Source organism: Oratosquilla oratoria, chromosome 6 (assembly GCF_046742065.1).
Source record: "Oratosquilla oratoria isolate Oo_2021 chromosome 6, ASM4674206v1, whole genome shotgun sequence".
Classification (NCBI taxonomy): Eukaryota; Metazoa; Arthropoda; class Malacostraca; order Stomatopoda; family Squillidae; genus Oratosquilla; species Oratosquilla oratoria.
Genome location: NC_134782.1, coordinates 36390712 through 36409388, shown reverse-complemented (window position 1 = coordinate 36409388; position 18677 = coordinate 36390712). Strand labels below are relative to the sequence as shown.

The following is an 18677-nucleotide window of genomic DNA, read 5'->3' as shown; positions in this document are numbered from 1 at the left end:
ATGAATAGCTTTTGAAACGAGGTTAATAAACCTGGAGACACTTAAAATATATATGTATCTATTAATCTAAAACAATTCGGATGCACAGTAATGAAACAAACATTTCAACAAAGGGAAATATTTTTGTTCTAGCGCTCCTCGTACTTTGGTTGTTCATTGTTTACATTGTCAGGTGAATCAATTCCCAGGACAACTGGGTATCTAAAGTTATATCAACCATGACTAGATCTAAGAGTAAAGACGCAGGAAAACAACAAAATGATAAACAAGAGAAGAAGAGTAAAAAAGAAAAGACAGAAAGTAAAGTTCGGGAAGGAAAGAAGTAAGTTCACTTCAGCAACAAGGGCAATTTTTAATTTAATTTTTAATTTCTATAATCATTAACATGAATTTTTAAAATAAGGTATGATGTATTTAGGCGTAGTAAACACAGTTACGTTCAGTTATTGTCTTATAACAATTGTGAGTAAAAATTAAACCGAATATTAGATTAGATGACAGCATAGTTTCACATTCACAATCTCATGAATGATACAAATTTATGAAAATGATAAATAAATGAAATGGGTAAGTAATTAGGTGAACCAGGAAATGCACCATTATCATATAATATTGATTATATTTCTCACCAAGGTACATGAAATTTGAAATTCAGGAACAGTAATTTTGCTTCAGATTTAATTCATCTTGACTACTATTATAATTATAATTATATCATATATCATTATATGGCACATAATACATATGATCTATATTCAGTTTCAGAGATTATTGTTTGCTTTCCTTTAAAATAGCTAGGTCAAACGCCGCTAGAGGCGCCACTGTCTATGATGTCCGCCAGTAGCGCATAATTTTATGCACATGCCATTCAAATGGCCAAATTTACATATCATGGGAAATTTAATTAATAAAAATGTTGCATGAGTATATTTTACTATGATCATAGTAAATTTCAACCAATCACATCGTCAGTCACATATCGGCACATAGAAACATGAAAAACATGGCAGCCTGCATTCAGCAGAAAATAAAAAATTTGTTCATATTTCAATGAGAAAAATGAGCTAGAAAACTCTAATACACGGGCAACAGACCCAAATAAATGGAAACTACTAGTCTCACAGATTATTCTGATATCCAAACCAGGGCAGGGTATCACGGGAGAGCTGAGAAATCGCAAGTAGAAAATTAGTTTTTTCTATCAGGTTGGGTAATGGCAACGTTAAATGTATTGTGGCATCTCAGCTGCCAATGCAAACGTGTCCGTCGAATCATCTTTGCATGCTTTATCATGATCTATACTGGAACTCTGACCTAATATAAGGTATTATAATCCAGTTATATTTTGCTATTGAACAGTGTGTGAATAACTGTACTTGTTGATATGTCATTCCTTGAGCCACCATATTGGCTTATCAGGGTAATAGTTTTTTTGTAGTTCTTCCAACTTTCTAATGCTTGAAAATCGAAGTCTAGGGCACTTCCAACCTCTCAGGTCAATTTGGCACTACGTTTCCAAAAGTGTTGTTACAAACATTGTTATGTATATGGACATGGCTGCACATTTTTTGGCCCGATATCCTGGGACAAAATAGACCTGATTTGGTACATTTCAAAATGCAATATCTCGGGAACTAGGACAGCTAGATGGATAATTCAAATTACATTGTACTCATAGCAACTTTCTGCATCCCATGATAACTACTTCAGTTCAAATATCAGGAATTCCATTTTCATGTTGATCTAGCTATTTAAAAACTAAAGTGTTCTTCTCGGGTATCCTTGTCCAACTTCTTATTTTCAGTGTCATAATTCTGGAATTTATATATTGTAATTTAGAGGGACCAGATACATTTATCTGCAAGTAATGGTCCTGCGTGATAGATGTAAGAAAAACTTATGCATCTACTGCTCATCTTCAAAACCTGTTAACACCATCATCTCTATGTAGAGATATATAACCCAGTGGCCTTACAGTTGATTTTTTGAGTGTGCCCAGGATCTCTTTTAATTTTGACTGTTTTATCCATTTTTTATGCAAAAGGAGCTGGCAGTCAGTGACATAGAAACAGCTCTATAATATCTAGGCACGGGTGCAAATTAAAAAAAAAAAATTATCCCTTAAACTCTTGTTGCATATGAAAGACAATTTCATTAGAAACAAAATACTTGTTAGATTTTTTTAAATAGCTTGAAAATAAGGGAGATATGATTTTTTTTTTAATTATTATTTTTAGCCCAAATTTTTGGCTAGACTTTACCATAACAAAAGGTCAGAATTAAGGGTGGTAATTTGTAGATTTTGGTAAAGAAATACACAAATTCTAAACCACAGGTCCAATTTTATTGAAATTTGGAATACTAGGGCTTCATGGGTCAACAAATTACCTGAGCATGTCAAAAATAATGTGGAACATCTCCATCACACCAAATTTGCCTTTTCATGGTAACTATTAAGTTGTCAATTTAGAAATGATCATCAGTAAAATCCCAACTTTGCCACAATAACATGCATTTTTTTTTTTTTTTTTTTTTTTTTTTTTTTTTTTTTTGTGCTAGGTGTCTAGTGATGCTCTGTATTCCAGTTTTGGTCTTATCAGTGTAACTAGTATTTTCTTTACCATCTCCTCATCCATGTAGTCGAAGGCCACTTTCTTTCATCTTAATAAGTTAAAAGTTTCTCCGACTAATTTGTTGGCATGTTTGTCTGGTGTCATGTCATTAGAGGCAGTTACTCCTAGGTCCCTTTCTGAGTTTACTGTTTTACTTCCTTTTGTACCAATTTTATATTGTGTGTATTTACCTAGTTGTATTTATGTAGTTGCATTTTACGGGAAGGGGAGCTATGCTTGTGGTGTCCCGTCTTCATATCTTGTTTTATCTAGACTGCTTTTTAACTCGTGTATCATTTTTGCACACACCACATTTTCATCTAACTTGTTCCAAATGTCTATTATCTTGTGGGGGAAAGCTGTTCTTGTTCAGGTTGCTTCTATAATTGTCTTTTTTATTTTCTTTCCATGTCCTCTTGTATCTCTACTATCCCATTTTATTATATCCTCTCTATCAATAATTTCTATGCCTTTCATAATTCTATAAATAATTATCAAGTCTCCTCTCTCTTCTTTGCTCTAATATTTGTAGCTCAAGTTTTGCCAGTCTCTCCTCATATGATAGTTCTGAGAGCATTGGTACCAATTTCGTAATTGCTCTTTGTATTCTCTCAAGTTTTGTTATACATTTTTTTGTACTTGGTGACCACATCGTCACTGCATACTCCAATCTTGATCTTATCAAAGTGACTAGTCGTTTCTTCACCATTGAAGCGTCCAGGTATTTACCTAGTTTTACCTAGTTGTATTATATGGAAAGGGGAGCTATACTCGTGGTGACCCATTTTTGTATCTTGCAAGATCAAGTTTGTTCCTAAATTCTTTGATTGTTCTCATTGAATTATAAGTTTCTCCAAAAATTTTGTTTATATGTTTCTCAGCGGACATATTATTCACAATAATGACTCCCAGGTCTTTCTCATTTTGTACTTTTTTAATTTCTTTCTCTCCCAATTTGTATGATCCCATTATTCTTTTTTTGCTTCTTCCAAATTCCATTATGCTACACTTCCTAATATTGAACTCCATCTCGCACTTCCTATTCCATTCCCATACTTTATTGAGATCACTCTGCAGTGACTCACAATCTTCTGCAGTGTTCAGTTTTTTCAGCAGTTTTGCATCGTCTGCAAAGAAACTCATGTAACTTTCAATTCCTTTATCCATATCATTAATATATATAGCAAACATTATTGGGGGCCAAAACTTTTCCATGTGGAACACCACTTATCACTTCATCCCAATTAGAATGTTTGTCTCTTATCACCACTCTCATTTTTCTTTCATGCAAGAAGTCTTCCATCCACTTAAGTAGTTTGCCCTGTATTCCTCCTTCAGTTTCTAATTTCCTTAGCAATTTCTTATGTGTCACTTTAACCACTTCACTACGGGACTTAAATCTCGTGGGCAGCAGCCAATGCCAGCCGTACGACGTGTCGTAATAATACTCGCATCATGAAATATAGTCACCGCTTATATCGATCGTTCTCTCTTTCACCCGTGAATTTTGAAAACCACAGAGAATGGGATTAAGAGCAGATTAGGGAGAATGTATAAACACAGGGGCGACTACAATAAATATAATCAAGACACCGATATGGCAGCGTCGCGAATCCACTTGCTCCTCATGACGCCTACGTGTGCGGCACCGTATGGAAGGGGTTAACACAAGCTTTTTTTCAGGTCTAGAAATGCACAATCAGCCCATCTATCTCTTTCATGTATTACACCTTTTAGCCTTGAATAGAAACGCATAAAGTTTGTGACACATGATCGTTCTTGTCTAAATCCAAATTGCCTCGGATTTAGTATGTTGTTTTTTCCAAATGCCTTACCCATCTAATTTTGATAATTCTTTCACAAATTTTAGCTACTGTACATGTAAGAGAGACTGGTCTATTGTTAGTAGGGTCTTCCTTGTTTCCCCCATTATATATTGATACTATATTTGCTCTTTCCCAATCTTCTGGGACTTTTCCTTCTTTCAATGAACTGCTTATTAGATTATGTATTTTGTCTGTTCGTTCCTGCATTCTCTCAAAATCCAGTTTGCCATTTCATCTGGACCATGCGATTTTCTAACATCAAGACTAGTCAAGTGATTCATTATTTCTTTCCTTGTTACTTCTATCTCTTTCATAGGGGGGACTTTCTCCTCCCACTTGACATCTCTAGGTTCTATGTTCTCCCTCGTAAACACAGATTTAAAATGCTTGTTCATAATTTCTGCCATTTCTATTTCCTCTGTGTATTCAATTCCTTGTAGTTTCATTAATTCTTGTTTGTTTTTCAGTTTGTTGTTTACAAATCTATAAAATACTTTTGGTTGATCTTTACATTTTTCTATGACATCCTTTTCATATTTTCTCTTTTCTTCTCTGCACACTTGTACATATTGATTTCTATTACAAGTATATATTTTCCATTTTTCAGGTCTTTTGTCTTTCTTCCATTTTATCCAAGCTTTATCCCTTTTATCTTTTAACTCGCTACATCTTTTGTTGTACCAACACTTTACATATCCTTTTTCTTGTTTTTGTCTTGGAACATACTTCACTCCTTTATAAATTTTTGTCAAAATATTCCATTTCTCTTCTACTGTTGTTTCATCCTTGTGTATCCTTTCCCAGTCTGCTTTTTGAAAGAATTCTCTTATTTTATCAAAATTTGTTTTTCCATACATCAATCTTCCCTTTCAAAATATTGTTCATTTTTTCCCATGTATCTTTCCTCATTTAGTTCCAATTCAACTAATATGTGATCACTTTTACTTATTGGTGTCTTATATTCAGTCTTGTCCACTATTTCAGGTTCTGATATGATTATTAGGTCCAGACTTGATGGTTCTTTCTCATTTCTTTACCTAGTATTCTCTTGTATCTTTTGCGTCATTGTATGTTCTATAATCATATCAAGAAGTATATTTCCCCATAGGTCGTCTCCACCCTTCACTGTCATCTTTTCCCAGCAAATTTCTTTACAATTAAAGTCACCCATTATAATTATTCTTCCTCCATCTTCCTTTATCTTATTTAGTGTTGTCCTTGTGTCTTCTAACATATTCTTGTGCTCTCTTCCCATGAAGCCATTTTAGGAGCCACATAATTTACCACAACCTTCCTGCTCTTCTTGTCCCTGTCCTCTGTTTCCATCATAATCATCTTTATTTTTCCATATGTAACATTCCTCAGATTTATATCCTTCTTAGTCAGGAGCATAACTCCACCCCCTTGTTTTACTTCTCTGTTTCTAATCCAATAATTATATACACCATGTCCTACACCGTTGGGTGGTAATGGACCTTTAATTTTGTCTCTACAATTCCCATTATGTCTGGTTCTTTTTCCTTCAGGTAATCATTCAGTTGATAAGCCTGTTATTAAGCCATCTATATTTGCGTAGGACACTTAATTTTCTGTTACCTCCATCCAGTTTTCTGTTTCCCTTCTGTTTTTCTCTGCTATGAACCATTTCCTCACTTTCATATCCACAATTCTCCAATAGAATTTCTCTTTGACTCTGTTCTGTTCTCGTTTTTTTCTTTAGCTTCTAGACTTTTTGTTTTTTCTTCCTCTCTTTCCTCTTCATCTCTTTTTATCTATACCTATTTATACTGGTAATTTTCTGCTAGTTTCCCTGTTTTTGCTAAGATATTCTCTGCTGTCGTTTGTGACCTGAATTTAACCTTAATTGGTCTGGTCTTGTCTATACTGTATTTCCCTAGTTATATATTTCTTCATTTTCTTTCCCTATTTCCTGTTCACCTTGAAATATTTTTAATACCTTGTTAACTTTTTCTTTCTCATCTCTTACTCTTTTTATCTGCTAAGTCTCTTACTATATTCCCCTTCTCTCTCATCACTTTAATAACTGTGTCCTTAGTGTGTTCCTTCATCTGTTGTTTCACTATGTCTCTAAATTCAATCATGTTATCCTGAACTTTTTACAACCACTTACCTCATTTGCTATGGACTCTTTATTCTCTTTATTATTCCTCTTTAATTCCTCATTCTCATCCTTTACTTCTCTTAACTGTCTTTTTAATTCTTCTATTTCCTTATTTAGGTTTTGGTTTTCCTTTAGTTCTTCCAATTTATCAACTCTTTGTGTAATTAGTGCAAGTTGGCTAAACCTAACCTCCCATGATTCGTTCATTTTCAGTTTTTCCTCTATACTTACTAATCAGGGGAGGTTGTCATTTCCTCCCTCATTAAATCCATAGAAATAATTATCTCCACTTTCTAATGAGTGCTTTTATATATATTCTTACTTTTAACAGCTTTGCTTATGTGATCAACATCATCTGTGTCATCTGCACATCTTTTGTTTACACCCCTTCTGACATCCGAGGCCTGTTCCTCCCCTTACTCATTTTCTTCCATTTTCATCAACAATGCCTCGCCTTCTTTTTTTTTCACCTGCCCACGACACCACGAGCTTTCCCCTTCCCTACTAATACAACACAGGTATTCCCTTGTTGCTGAACTCCATGAAATTGCGTTTTTTTTTTCCGGAGTTCCAATCTTCGCCATCAGTCCAACGATGTGTGTGTGTGTGTGTATTTACCTAGTTGTATCTTGCAGGAGGAGAGTTATGCTCATAGTGACCCGCTGTTGTATCTTTCCGCATCCAGTTTTTTCTTAAAGTTATGTATAGTTTTAGCACTCACTGTTTCCTCTTTCAGTTTGTTCCAGAAATCTATTACTCTGAGTGGAAAGATATTGTTTTTCAGATCTCTTCTGTAACTGTCCTTCTTAAGTTTCTTCTCATGTCCTCTTGTAGCTCTTCTGTCCCATTTTAGTAGGTCATCCCTATTAAGTATTTCCATTCCTTTCATAATTCTATAAATGGTTATCAAATCGCCTCTTTCTCTTCTTTGTTCTAGGGTTGATAAATTTAGTTTGTCCAATCTTTGTTCATATGTCAAATTGCAAAATGTTGGTGCCATCTTTGTCATTGCTCTTTGAATTCTTTCTAGTTTATGTTTTTTCTGGTACTAGATGTCCATAGAGATGCTCAGTATACCAATTTTGCTCTTATCAGTGTAACTAGTATTTTCTTTACCATCTGTTCATCCATGTAGTCAAAGGCCACTTTCATTGATCTTAATAAGGTAAAAGTTTCCCCGACTAATTTGTTGACATGTTTGTCTAATGTCGTGTTGTTTGAAATAGTTACTCCTAGGTCCCTTTCTGAGTTTCCGTTTTTTACTTCCTTTGTACCAATTTTATATTGACCCGAGATTCTATTTTTGCTCATTCCAAATTCCATTATACTACCTTTCTTAATGTTAAAATTCACTTCACTCTTTTGACTCCATTTCCAAACTTTGTCCAGGTCTTCTTGAAAAGATTTGCAATGTTCCTCTGTATATACTCTCTTTAACAGTTTCACATCATCTGCAAAGAAGTTCATATAACATTCCATGCCTTCATCCATGTTATATAAATAGCAAGCATTATTGGAGCCAATACAGAACCTTGGGGGACTCCGCTTATCATATCTTCCCAATTTTAGTTCTTGTCTCTAAGTACCACCCTCATTTTTCTTCCGTTCAAGAAATCTTTCATCCATTCCAATAATTTTCCTTGTATTCCACCTATTATTTAAAATTTTCTTAGCTTTTTGTGTGGTACTTTGTCAAAAGCCTTTTATAAGTCCAAGAAAGCACAATCTGCCCATCCATCTCTTTCTTGTATTATTTCTATTAATCTTGAGTAAAAGCATATTGAGTTATAACTTTTTTGCATATTTTTGCAGTTGTGCTTGTAAGGGATACTGGTCTATAGTTTGTTGGATTTTCTTTGTCTCCTCCTTTATATTTTGGTACAACATTTGCATTTTCCCATTCTTGTGGTACTTTTCCTTCTTTGAGTGAGAAGTCAATTATCTTGTGTATTTTGTCTGTAAGTTCATCTATACATTCTTTCAATATTCAGTTTGCTACTCCATCAGGCCCATATGACTTTCTGACATCAAGGTTCTTTATTTGGTCCCTTATTTCTTTCTGTGTTACTGTTGTTTCTTTCATTTTGGGGGATCCTCCTCACTGTCCTTCATCACAAATTTGTGAGCTTTCAGTTGTAAATACAGACCTAAAATGCCTGGTCATTACTTCAGCCATTTCTACATCTTCTATATATTCTTTGTTTCTTTCATGCAGTTTCACTATTTCATGTTTGTCTTTTAGTTTGTCATTTACATATCTAAAATAGTTTAGGTTGGTCTTTGCATTTGTCTGTTATATCTTTTTTGTAAATCTACATATTCATTTCTCAGTTTGATGTATGTTTGCCATTTGGTCTTTTTTTTTTTTTCTTTTCCATCTTTTCCAGGCTTTGTCTCTTCTATCTTTAGCTTCACTACACTTTTGTCAGTATCTTAGATTATTCATTCTTTGTGTCTTCCATTAATTTTGAGTGATCGCTATCAGATCAAGCCTTTGTTTTTGGGGGCACATATACTACTATAAACTTTCTGCTTTTCATACTGCTATTTTCAACTTTGTGATCATTTTCACATTTTCTTTACCTTCTGTTGTCTTTATCACATTTAAGCCATTTCTAGTCAATAACTTGACTCCTCCCCCTGTTTATCAATTCTATTCTTTGACTAATTGTTGTATAATCCTTGTCCCACCATACTAGATTGTATAGGACCTTTCAATTTTGTCTCCACAATTCCCATTATGTTTGGTTTCTCTATTAACAGATAGTCATTTAATTAATTTATTCCAGAAATTGTAGCGTCCATGTTTGTGTATGCCACTTTTAATTTTTTCTTTTTTTCTCTTTTTTTGGTTTATGTTTCCATTTTTCTGATGTACCACTTTTTTTTACTCTCGGATCCAGTACTCTCCAAAAAAACACTTTTTTTTTCCAGTCTCCAATCTTCTCTCAATTTTTTTCCTTAGCTTTATTTCTTAATGCCCCATTTCTTAGTGCCCTATCTTTATTTCTTCATTGTTCATTTCCTTTTTTATCCACACATTTTTGTAATTTTCACTGCTAGTTTTGCTGCTTTTGATAGTATCTCTTCAGCTATCATTTGAGTCCTTAGTTTGATTTTCATTGGCCTATAGTTTTTTCTTTAGAGTATGTACCCATCCTATGCATGTCGTCGATTTCCTTCTCCAACTCTTGACCCTCATCCTGAACTGCTTTCAGTATTTCCTTTGCAATTTCTTTCTCTTTTACTCTTCGGTATTAGTGTACTTTATGTTTTTCTTGGTTGTGAATGTGGCAAGAAAGGGAGGAGTGGAGGTGGAGGTAGAATGTAGATTGAGAGAAGTGAGTACCGGTAAATGCCTTGGTGGATTAAAAAGTGTAATGAGAAATAGACATTTGGGAATGGATGCTAAGAGGAGAGTATATGAAGGCGTGATTGTGCCAACAACACTGTATGGGGCAGAAACATGGAACATAAGAGAGGAAGAGTGAAGGAGTTTGAATGTGTTTGAAATGAGGTGTCTGAGAAATATGATAGGGGTTACTAGGCTACATAGAGTGAGAAATGAGGAGGTGAGGAGGAGAACGGGGGTGGAAAGGGAGCTGGGAGATAGGGTGGATGAAAGAGTATTAGGATGGTTTGAACATATGGGAAGAATAAGTGAAAAAAGACCAGTAAAAAATGTGTGGAAGGAGTGAACATGAGAGGGCGACCTAGGATGAGATGGATGGTTGGGGTAAAAGGGGTTTTGGGGAAGAGGGGAATGTCTGTTGAGGAAGGACGGGAGAGGACAGAAGACAGGGGTGAATGGAGAATGGTTGTATATGGATGAAGTTGTGATCCATGAGGTGGAATGGGTGGGGGTTGGGGGAAGAGGGAGTATATGTGAGAAATATTTGACGCAGCCCAAAGGGATTTCTCCCCGTCTTCTCCTTTTCTGCATGAGGGGACATTGAGGGGGGGGGGGTCGCTGATTTAATGAAGTAGCATTGCTGTGTCTTGGAACACTGCTTCTGACCCAGGGCAGTGGACAAGATGCAGGGATGACTCATCAACCAGGAGGTGCCAAGATAAGAGGGTGGAGGGTAGTGGAGTGTGATAGGGATGGAATGGGTGGGTGTTTTTTGGCTACCTCCCTTGTAAAGGGGAAAAAAGCCTTTGATATATGTATGTATGTATGTATAATTAGATTTGAACTCATGTATTGAGCATGGGCTATATTACCTTCTAAGCTGTTCCTCATATTTATATATCTATATGGAAAACTGTATTTCTTCTTTCTTAATTTATTCCATGACCTCTTAAAGCCCTCCTATCTTTAACCAGATCTCTTCTATCATTACTATCCATCCCCTTTAGTGACCTGAACACTGTAATCATGTCACCTCTTTCTCTTCGATCTTTCAAAGTTGGCAGACCCAGTACCTTTAGTCTTTCCTCATATGGTTTATCTGCCAGGCTGGGGACCAGTTTGGTTGCTGTCCTTTGTATTCTCTCAACCTTGCTTATATCCTTCACTGTGTGGTGTGAGCAGGTGAGATCAATAATTACAGAGTATGCAAAATTATTCCCACTTATTTTTAGACTAAATTTGTGTCCTGATAGCTTGAGATCACTGGTTATCACGTGATTAATACTTGCTCTAAAAATATCTCAATATGGTGTTTTAATTTTCCTTTAAAATCTTGAAAACCTGTATTAAGTTCACCCTAAGTCCATATTTCTTGAGAATATAATTTCAGTAGGAACCAGTGGCAGGTACCTACATGTGGTAGTCCTGTAAAATGAACAGCAAAGCAACCCATTTTCTAAGCCCATTTTCAAAAGTTAAAAAAAAAAGTATCTCAACTAAATATCCTTTGATTTCAGTTCATACATTATTCAAAAGTTAACTGTAATTTGTTAATTTCATTAACCCTTTGTAGCTAGGAGGCATCTCTTAAAGTGAAAAAAATTGTTGGGCATCAGACAGATCAAATCATTAGACTGACCACCTGAATGGAAAAGGTGAATGAAAACTTTTCTTTGACCGTATCCATTGGAGGAAATTCTCTAAAGCCAATAATATAATTTAGTGTTTTCCAGGCTAAATCATTAAGGCAAGATCCTTCGAATTATGAAACAAAATTGGGGTAGAAGCTACATTAAGTGTATTTTATCTAATTTGCACCAAGATGATTATAAAGAATAGAAAATGGTGTTGATTACTTTTCACTATAGTTACAGATTTCGAGAATGGGAAGCAGCCCGCAGGCAGAGGTTTAATGCCATGATTGAAAATCTTCGTTTGGAGCTCCCTGATTGCAGTATGAGGCCCAAAGCAGAAATTATTCAGGCAGCTATACATTACATTAGGGAAAATAAGAAAATTAAAGAAAATCTACTCTCTGGAAATATAACTTGTGAATTAAGTAAGTAGAATTTAATCTAACATAGATGAATGATTCATGGCTTTGGTCTGTAGGTGCACTCCAAAACAGTCCCTAAAGTATTGACTGCATGTAACCATGTGGTTATTGTCCCAGTATAGTAGCTTGCAATGACCAAAAATATAAATATAAGTAAACATAAATGTGTATATACATTAGTTTGCCAGTTTGTCATAAAAAATATGCTACATAACACTGTTTCATCCACATAGATGTATATACATATACCAAAGGCATTTTTCCCCCTTACACGGGAGGTAGCCAAAAGATAAAGGCATAGAAACCACTCCCACCCATTCCATCCCCTACATACTCCACTCCCCTCTACCCTCTTCCCTCCCTCTTTTCTTGGTACCTCCTGGATGACAGGTCATCCCTGCATCTTGTCCACTGCCCTGGGTCGGAAGTAGTGTTCCAAGACACACCACATCCACAGCAAGGCTGCTTCATTAATTCAGCAACCCCCCCTCTCTATCCCCTCATGCAGAAAAGGAGAAGATAGGGAGAGATCCCTTCGGGCTGTGTCAATTTATTTCTCATACATACTCCCTCACCCCCCATCCCCCACCCACTCCCCCTCCTGCATCACAGCATCATCCATACACAAACCTTCTTCATTCACCCCTATCTTCTGTCCTCTCCCGTCCCATCCTTCCTCAAGAGACGTTCCCCTCTTTCCCAATGCCCCTTTTACCCCATCCATCCATCTCATCCTAGGATGTCCCCTCATGTTCACTCCTTTCACATCTGCCTTCCACACCTTTTTTACTAGTCTTTTTTCACTCATTCTTTCCATGTGTCCAAACCATCCTAATACTCTTTCATCAACCCTGTCACTCCCTTTCCAACCCTGTTCTCTTCACCTCATTTCTCACTCTAGCCTAGTAACCCCTCTCATACTTCTCAGGCATTTTATTTCGAACACATTCAAATTCCTTCTCTCTTCCTCTCTTATGTTCCATGTTTCTACCCGGTACAGTGCTGTCAGCACAATCACTCCTTCATACAATCTCCTCTTAGCATCCATTCCCAAATGTCTATTTCTCATTACACTTTTTAATCCCCCAAGGCATTTACTCACTTCTCTCAATCTACATTTTACCTCCACCCCCACTCCTCCCTTTCCTGCCACATTCGCACCAAAGTATCTAAAACTATCCACTTCCTCCAGTCTCTCTCCCTTAATACTCACTTCCAGTCTGCTGCCACTCTCTCCCCTTGTACATCTCATCACCTTACTTTTACCCACATTTATCTTCAGCTTCTTTCTTTCACACACCTTCTCAAACTCTGTCACTGACTTCCTCAATCCTTCCTCTGATCCTGCCACAAGCGCTGTGTTGTCAGCAAACAACAACTGGCTTATCTCCCATTTTTCTCCATTTTCTCTAACCATCTCCAATCCCCGACCCACTACCCTTGCATTCACCTCTCACACCATCCCATCCATGTATAAATTGAACAGCCAGGGTGACATAACACATCCCTGACGAAGTCCCACCTTTACCTCAAACCACTTGCTCTCTCCATTTCTAATCCTAACTCATAAAAACTCTTGACTGCTCTTAACCCCTTCACTCCGGGCCAAAATCTCGCAGGCAGCATTAGCTGCCAGACATGTGATGTTGCGTCATAATACTCGCATTATAAAAAATAAAGTAACCCCTGTATTGCTCGTTCTCTTTCACCCATGAATTTTGATAACCATAGAAAATATGATGAAGCCAGTTTACAGAGTATGGGGGTCACGCAGGTACAACTACAATAAATATAATCAAGACGCCAATATGGCAGCCTTGTGTACCCACATGCTCCTCATGATGCCTATGTAGGCGTCACTGTATGGAAGGGGTTAACAGCTTTCCTTCCTATCCCATATATCTGCAAAACCTCCCTCAGTGCCTTACTATCAACCTTGTCATAACCCTTTTCCAGATTCATAAAAGCCCAAAAAACATCCTTAACCCCTTCGATACGATGACGCCTACGTAGACGTCATGAGGAGCAAGTGGGTACGCGAGGATGCCGATGTCGGCATCTTGATTATATTTATTGTAGTTGTACCTGCATGACCCCCATACTCTGTAAACTGGCTTCATCATATTTTCTATAGTTATCAAGATTCACGGGTGAAAGAGAGAATGAGCAATACAGCGGTGACTTTATTTTTTATAATGCGAGTATTATGATGCAACATCGCACCTCTGGCAGCTAATGCTGCACGCGAGATTTTGGCCCGGAGTGAAGGGGTTAACTTTTCCTATAGCTTTCTCACATATCTGTTGTACCACAAAAATCTGATCTACACAACCCCTACCTGTCCTAAAACCACACTGTTCCTCACCAATTACTCCCTCTGTTTTACTCCTAATCCTCTCAATCAAGACCCTCCCATAAGCTTTCCCAACTACACTTAACAAACTGATCTCTCTGAAACTACTATATTCACACTTGTTCCCCTTTCCCTTGTAAAGTGGAACCATACAGGCACTCCTCCAGTCCTCTGGCACTCTACCCTCTCTTAAACAAACATTAAATAACCTCACCATCCCGTCCACCATAACTATACCTTCTTTTTTTCAGACATTCTGCATGGCATCCATCCAACCCAGGTGCCTTACCTGCTCTCATTATCTTAACAGCTGCTCACACTTCATCTTTCCTTATTTCTCCTCCATTTTCCTCATTCATCACTCATTTTCTTAGTGCTTTCCACTGCAACTACCTTTCACTCCCTATCCTCCTTCACATTTGGCATACATACATATACCAAGGCTTTTTCCCCCTTACAAGGGGGGTAGCCAAAAAGAAAAAGGCATAAAATCACTCCCACCCATTCCATCCCTGAATAAACTCCACACCCCTTCACCCTCCCTCTTATCTTAGCACCTCCTGAATGACGGGTCATCCCTGCACCTTGTCCACTGCCCTGGGTCGGAAGCAGTGTCGCAAGACACAGCACATCCACAGCAAGGCCGCTTCATTAAATCGGCGACCCCTCCTCTCCGTCCCCCCATTGCATAAAATGAGAGGACGGGGAGAAATCCCTTAGGGCTGCGTCAAAATTTTGCTCACACATACTACCTCACCCCCCATCCACCCGCCCATTCCACCTCATGCAATCACAACATCATCCATATACAACCATTCTCCATTCACCCCTGTCTTCTGTCCTCTCCCGTCCTTCCTCAACAGACATTCCCCTCTTCCCCAAAGCCCCCTTCACCCCATCCATCCACCTCATCCTAGGATGCCCCCTCATGTTCACTCCCTCCACATCTGCCTTCCACACCTCTTTTACTAGTCTTTCTTCACTCATTCTTTCCATGTGTCCAAACCATCCTAATACTCTTTCATCAACCCTATCTCCCAGCTCCTTTTCCACCCCTGTTCTCCTCCTCACCTCCTCATTTCTCACTCTATGTAGCCTAGTAACCCCCATCATACTTCTCAGACACCTCATCTCAAACACATTCAAACTCCTTCTCTCTTCCTCTCTTATGTTCCATGTTTCTGCCCCATACAGTGCTGTTGGCACAATCACTCCTTCATACAGTCTCCTCTTAGCCTCCATTCCCAAATATCTATTCCTCATTACACTCTTTAATCCACCAAGGCATTTACTCGCTTCTCTCAATCTACATTCTACCTCCAATTTCACTCCACCTTTCCCTGCCACATTTGCACCCAAGTATCTAAAACTATCCACTTCCTCCAGTCGCTCTCCCTCAGTGCTCACTTCCAGTCTACTGCCACTTTCACCCCTTGTACATCTCATCACCTTACTTTTACCCACATTTATCTTCAGCTTTCTTCTATCACATACTCTTCCAAACTCTGCCACCAACTTCCTCAATCCCTCCTCCGATCCTGCCACAAGCGCAGTGTCGTCTGCAAACAACAGCTGGCTCACCTCCCACTTTTCTCCATTTTCTTTAACCATCTCCAATCTCTTGCCCACTACCCTTGCATATACCTCTCGCACCACCCCATCCATGTATAAGTTGAACAGCCAGGGCGACATAACGCATCATTGACGAAGTCCCACCTTTACCTCGAACCACTCACACTCTCCATTTCCAATCCTGACACAAGCTCAACTATTCTCATAAAAACTCTTGACAGTTCCCAGAAGCTTTCCTCCTATCCCGTATATCTGCATAACCTCCCACAGTGCCTTCCTGTCTACCCTATCATAAGCCTTTTCCAGATCCATAAAAGCCCAAAAAACATCCTTCCCCTTTCCTATAGCTTTCTCACATATCTGTCTTACCACAAAGATCTGATCTACACAACCTCTACCTGTCCTAAATCCACACTGTTCCTCACCAATTACTCCTTCTGTTCCTCTCCTAATCCTCTCAACCAAGATCCTCCCATAAGCCTTCCCAACTACACTCAACAAGCTAATCCCTCTGAAACTACTACATTCACACTTGTCCCCTTTTCCCTTGTAAAGAGGAACTATACAGGCTTTCCTCCAGTCCTCCGGCACTCTACCCTCTCTCCAACAAACATTAAATAACCTCACCAACCAGTCCACCATCACTGTACCTCCCTTTTTCAGACATTCCGTATGGCATCCATCCAGACCAGGGGCCTTACCTGCTTTTCATCATCTTTCACCTCATCCTTCACATTTAGCAACTCCCTTAAATACTCTGCCCATCTTCCTCTCACTGTCTTCTCTTCCATTATCATCTATCTGCATCTTTTACCTTTCCTTCTCTACTTGATTCGCCTCCTCTTCCTCTTTTAATTTCTTTCCAAAACATTTTTTTTATTACTTTCTAAATTTTCTGTCATACTCTTACCCCATTTCACATCTGCTCTCCTCTTTGCCTCCTTATCTTATGCTTTACTTCTCTTCTCTTTACTTTGTATCTCTCTTATGATTCCCTCATCCTAATTTGTAACCAATCAATGAAAGCCTGCTTCCTCTCTTCTACACCCTTCTTTGCTTCCTCATCCCAACACCCACTACCTTTCCTTCTATTTCCTCCCATCCTCCTTGTTCCATACACCATCTTTGCACACTTTGTGATTCCCTCCTTGAACCATCCCCATTCCTCCTCCACTCCTAGTTCTACTCTATCCTTCACTCCCTCCCACTCCCCTCTCAGCTTTTTCTTATACTCCTTTTCTTTCTCATTTAAACATTTCATGCTAATGTACCTCTCTATCTTTTGCCCTTTTCCTCTTTCTCCACCTATTCTCCACTCTCAACTTACCTTCCACCAGAAAATGATCTGATATTCCCCCACTCTCTCCCCTTAGAACATGTACATCCTTAACTCTTCCTACTATACTCCTGGTAACCATATGTAGTCCATTAATGCTTTATCTGCCACCCTTCCATCCACCACCCTCTCCCATGTGTACTTATGCTTGACTTTATTCCTAAACACTGTATTTGCCATCATCAACTCTCTTTCAAGACACATCTCCATCAGCTTTCCACTACGATTTTTTCCTAAAACTCCATACTTCCCAATCACTCCATCTATTGGTTCATTTCCTACCCTAGCATTAAGGTCTCCCAATACAACTACATTGACATTTCTTCCTAATCCCTCTATGCACTCATTTAAATCCATCCAAAAAGCCTCCCTTTCCTCTACACTCTTCTCACTACCAGGCCCATATGCACTTACAAAAACCCACATCTCCCTTCCCAGCTTCACCTTCATCCACATCATCCTTGATGAAACCTCCTTCCACTCCACTACACGCTTACTTATCTCTTCACATACTAGTATAGGCTCCCCTTCTCTCCCTCATCCTCTCTTCACTCCTGAGAACCTCCCAACTACACTCCCAAAATCACACTTGCCCCTCCTTTTCAACTTAGTTTCACTTAATGTCAACTCATCTATCTTTCATCTCACAAACATACTGCCTATCTCTTCCCTTTTACTCTTATCTGTATCACATCCATGCACATTAAAAGACCCAAACCTTAGGGTGCTGGTTGGAAAACTCCTAGATTCTCTTATGCCTTTACTTTTTGTAGGAATGTCTCCTTTTGGGTTACAGATAGCAGGATTCCTAATCTTATCCCTTGTCCCATTTTTTGTCACCTAATATGACTCAAGTGGGAAGACTTGGTGGCAGCATTCTTTACCCCCACCGCAGGACCACAGGGTAGGCAAAAAAAGGAAATGAATATTCAGAGAAATGGCACAGGACAGTAAGAAGGGGTTGGGGGACAGCATAACAGAGGGACAGTTGCAGTATAATAAAAGTCATCATTTCTCTACAAACAGAGTCTTCCTCTATCTCAGACAAAATGATGTGCGGCTCTGGTCCGTAGGGGCATCCCATATTGAATATAGACCCTAAAGTGTGAACTGCATGTTACTTTGCCACAATAACAGGCAGCCAATACCCTCAGATGTGGGAGGTATGAATACAATGTTTCCACTGTGATAAAGTGGGGGAACAAACCTTCATTTCCTCTCCACCATGACTATAATATTCCAAATTTGGCATTTGTACCAATTAGAGTATGCGCTAGTTTTGAATAGATAAAGTCTATGCCCACTGCATTGATACCCTATATTCTGATTAATGGCTCATGGTGTATGAATACTGATATTATGTGTGCCTTACTTTGTATGGAAACAGAAAGAAATTTAAGTTTTTATGATGTTGCATAAGGTTTTGAGATAAAGTTGCATGTTTTTAT

General features: G+C 38.2%; 1 protein-coding gene across 1 annotated transcript in view; it reads left to right on the top strand.

Moving 5' to 3' along the window:
- Positions 1 to 157: 157 nt before the first annotated feature.
- LOC143026387 (uncharacterized) overlaps positions 158 to 18677 on the top strand; it is a 39441-nt gene continuing 20921 nt past the window's right edge. Inside the window, exons 1-2 of the mRNA XM_076186670.1 lie at positions 158 to 322; positions 11781 to 11971. Coding sequence (XP_076042785.1) covers positions 219 to 322; positions 11781 to 11971 — 295 coding nt within the window. The 5' untranslated portion in view covers positions 158 to 218. The remainder of the gene's footprint in view (positions 323 to 11780; positions 11972 to 18677) is intronic.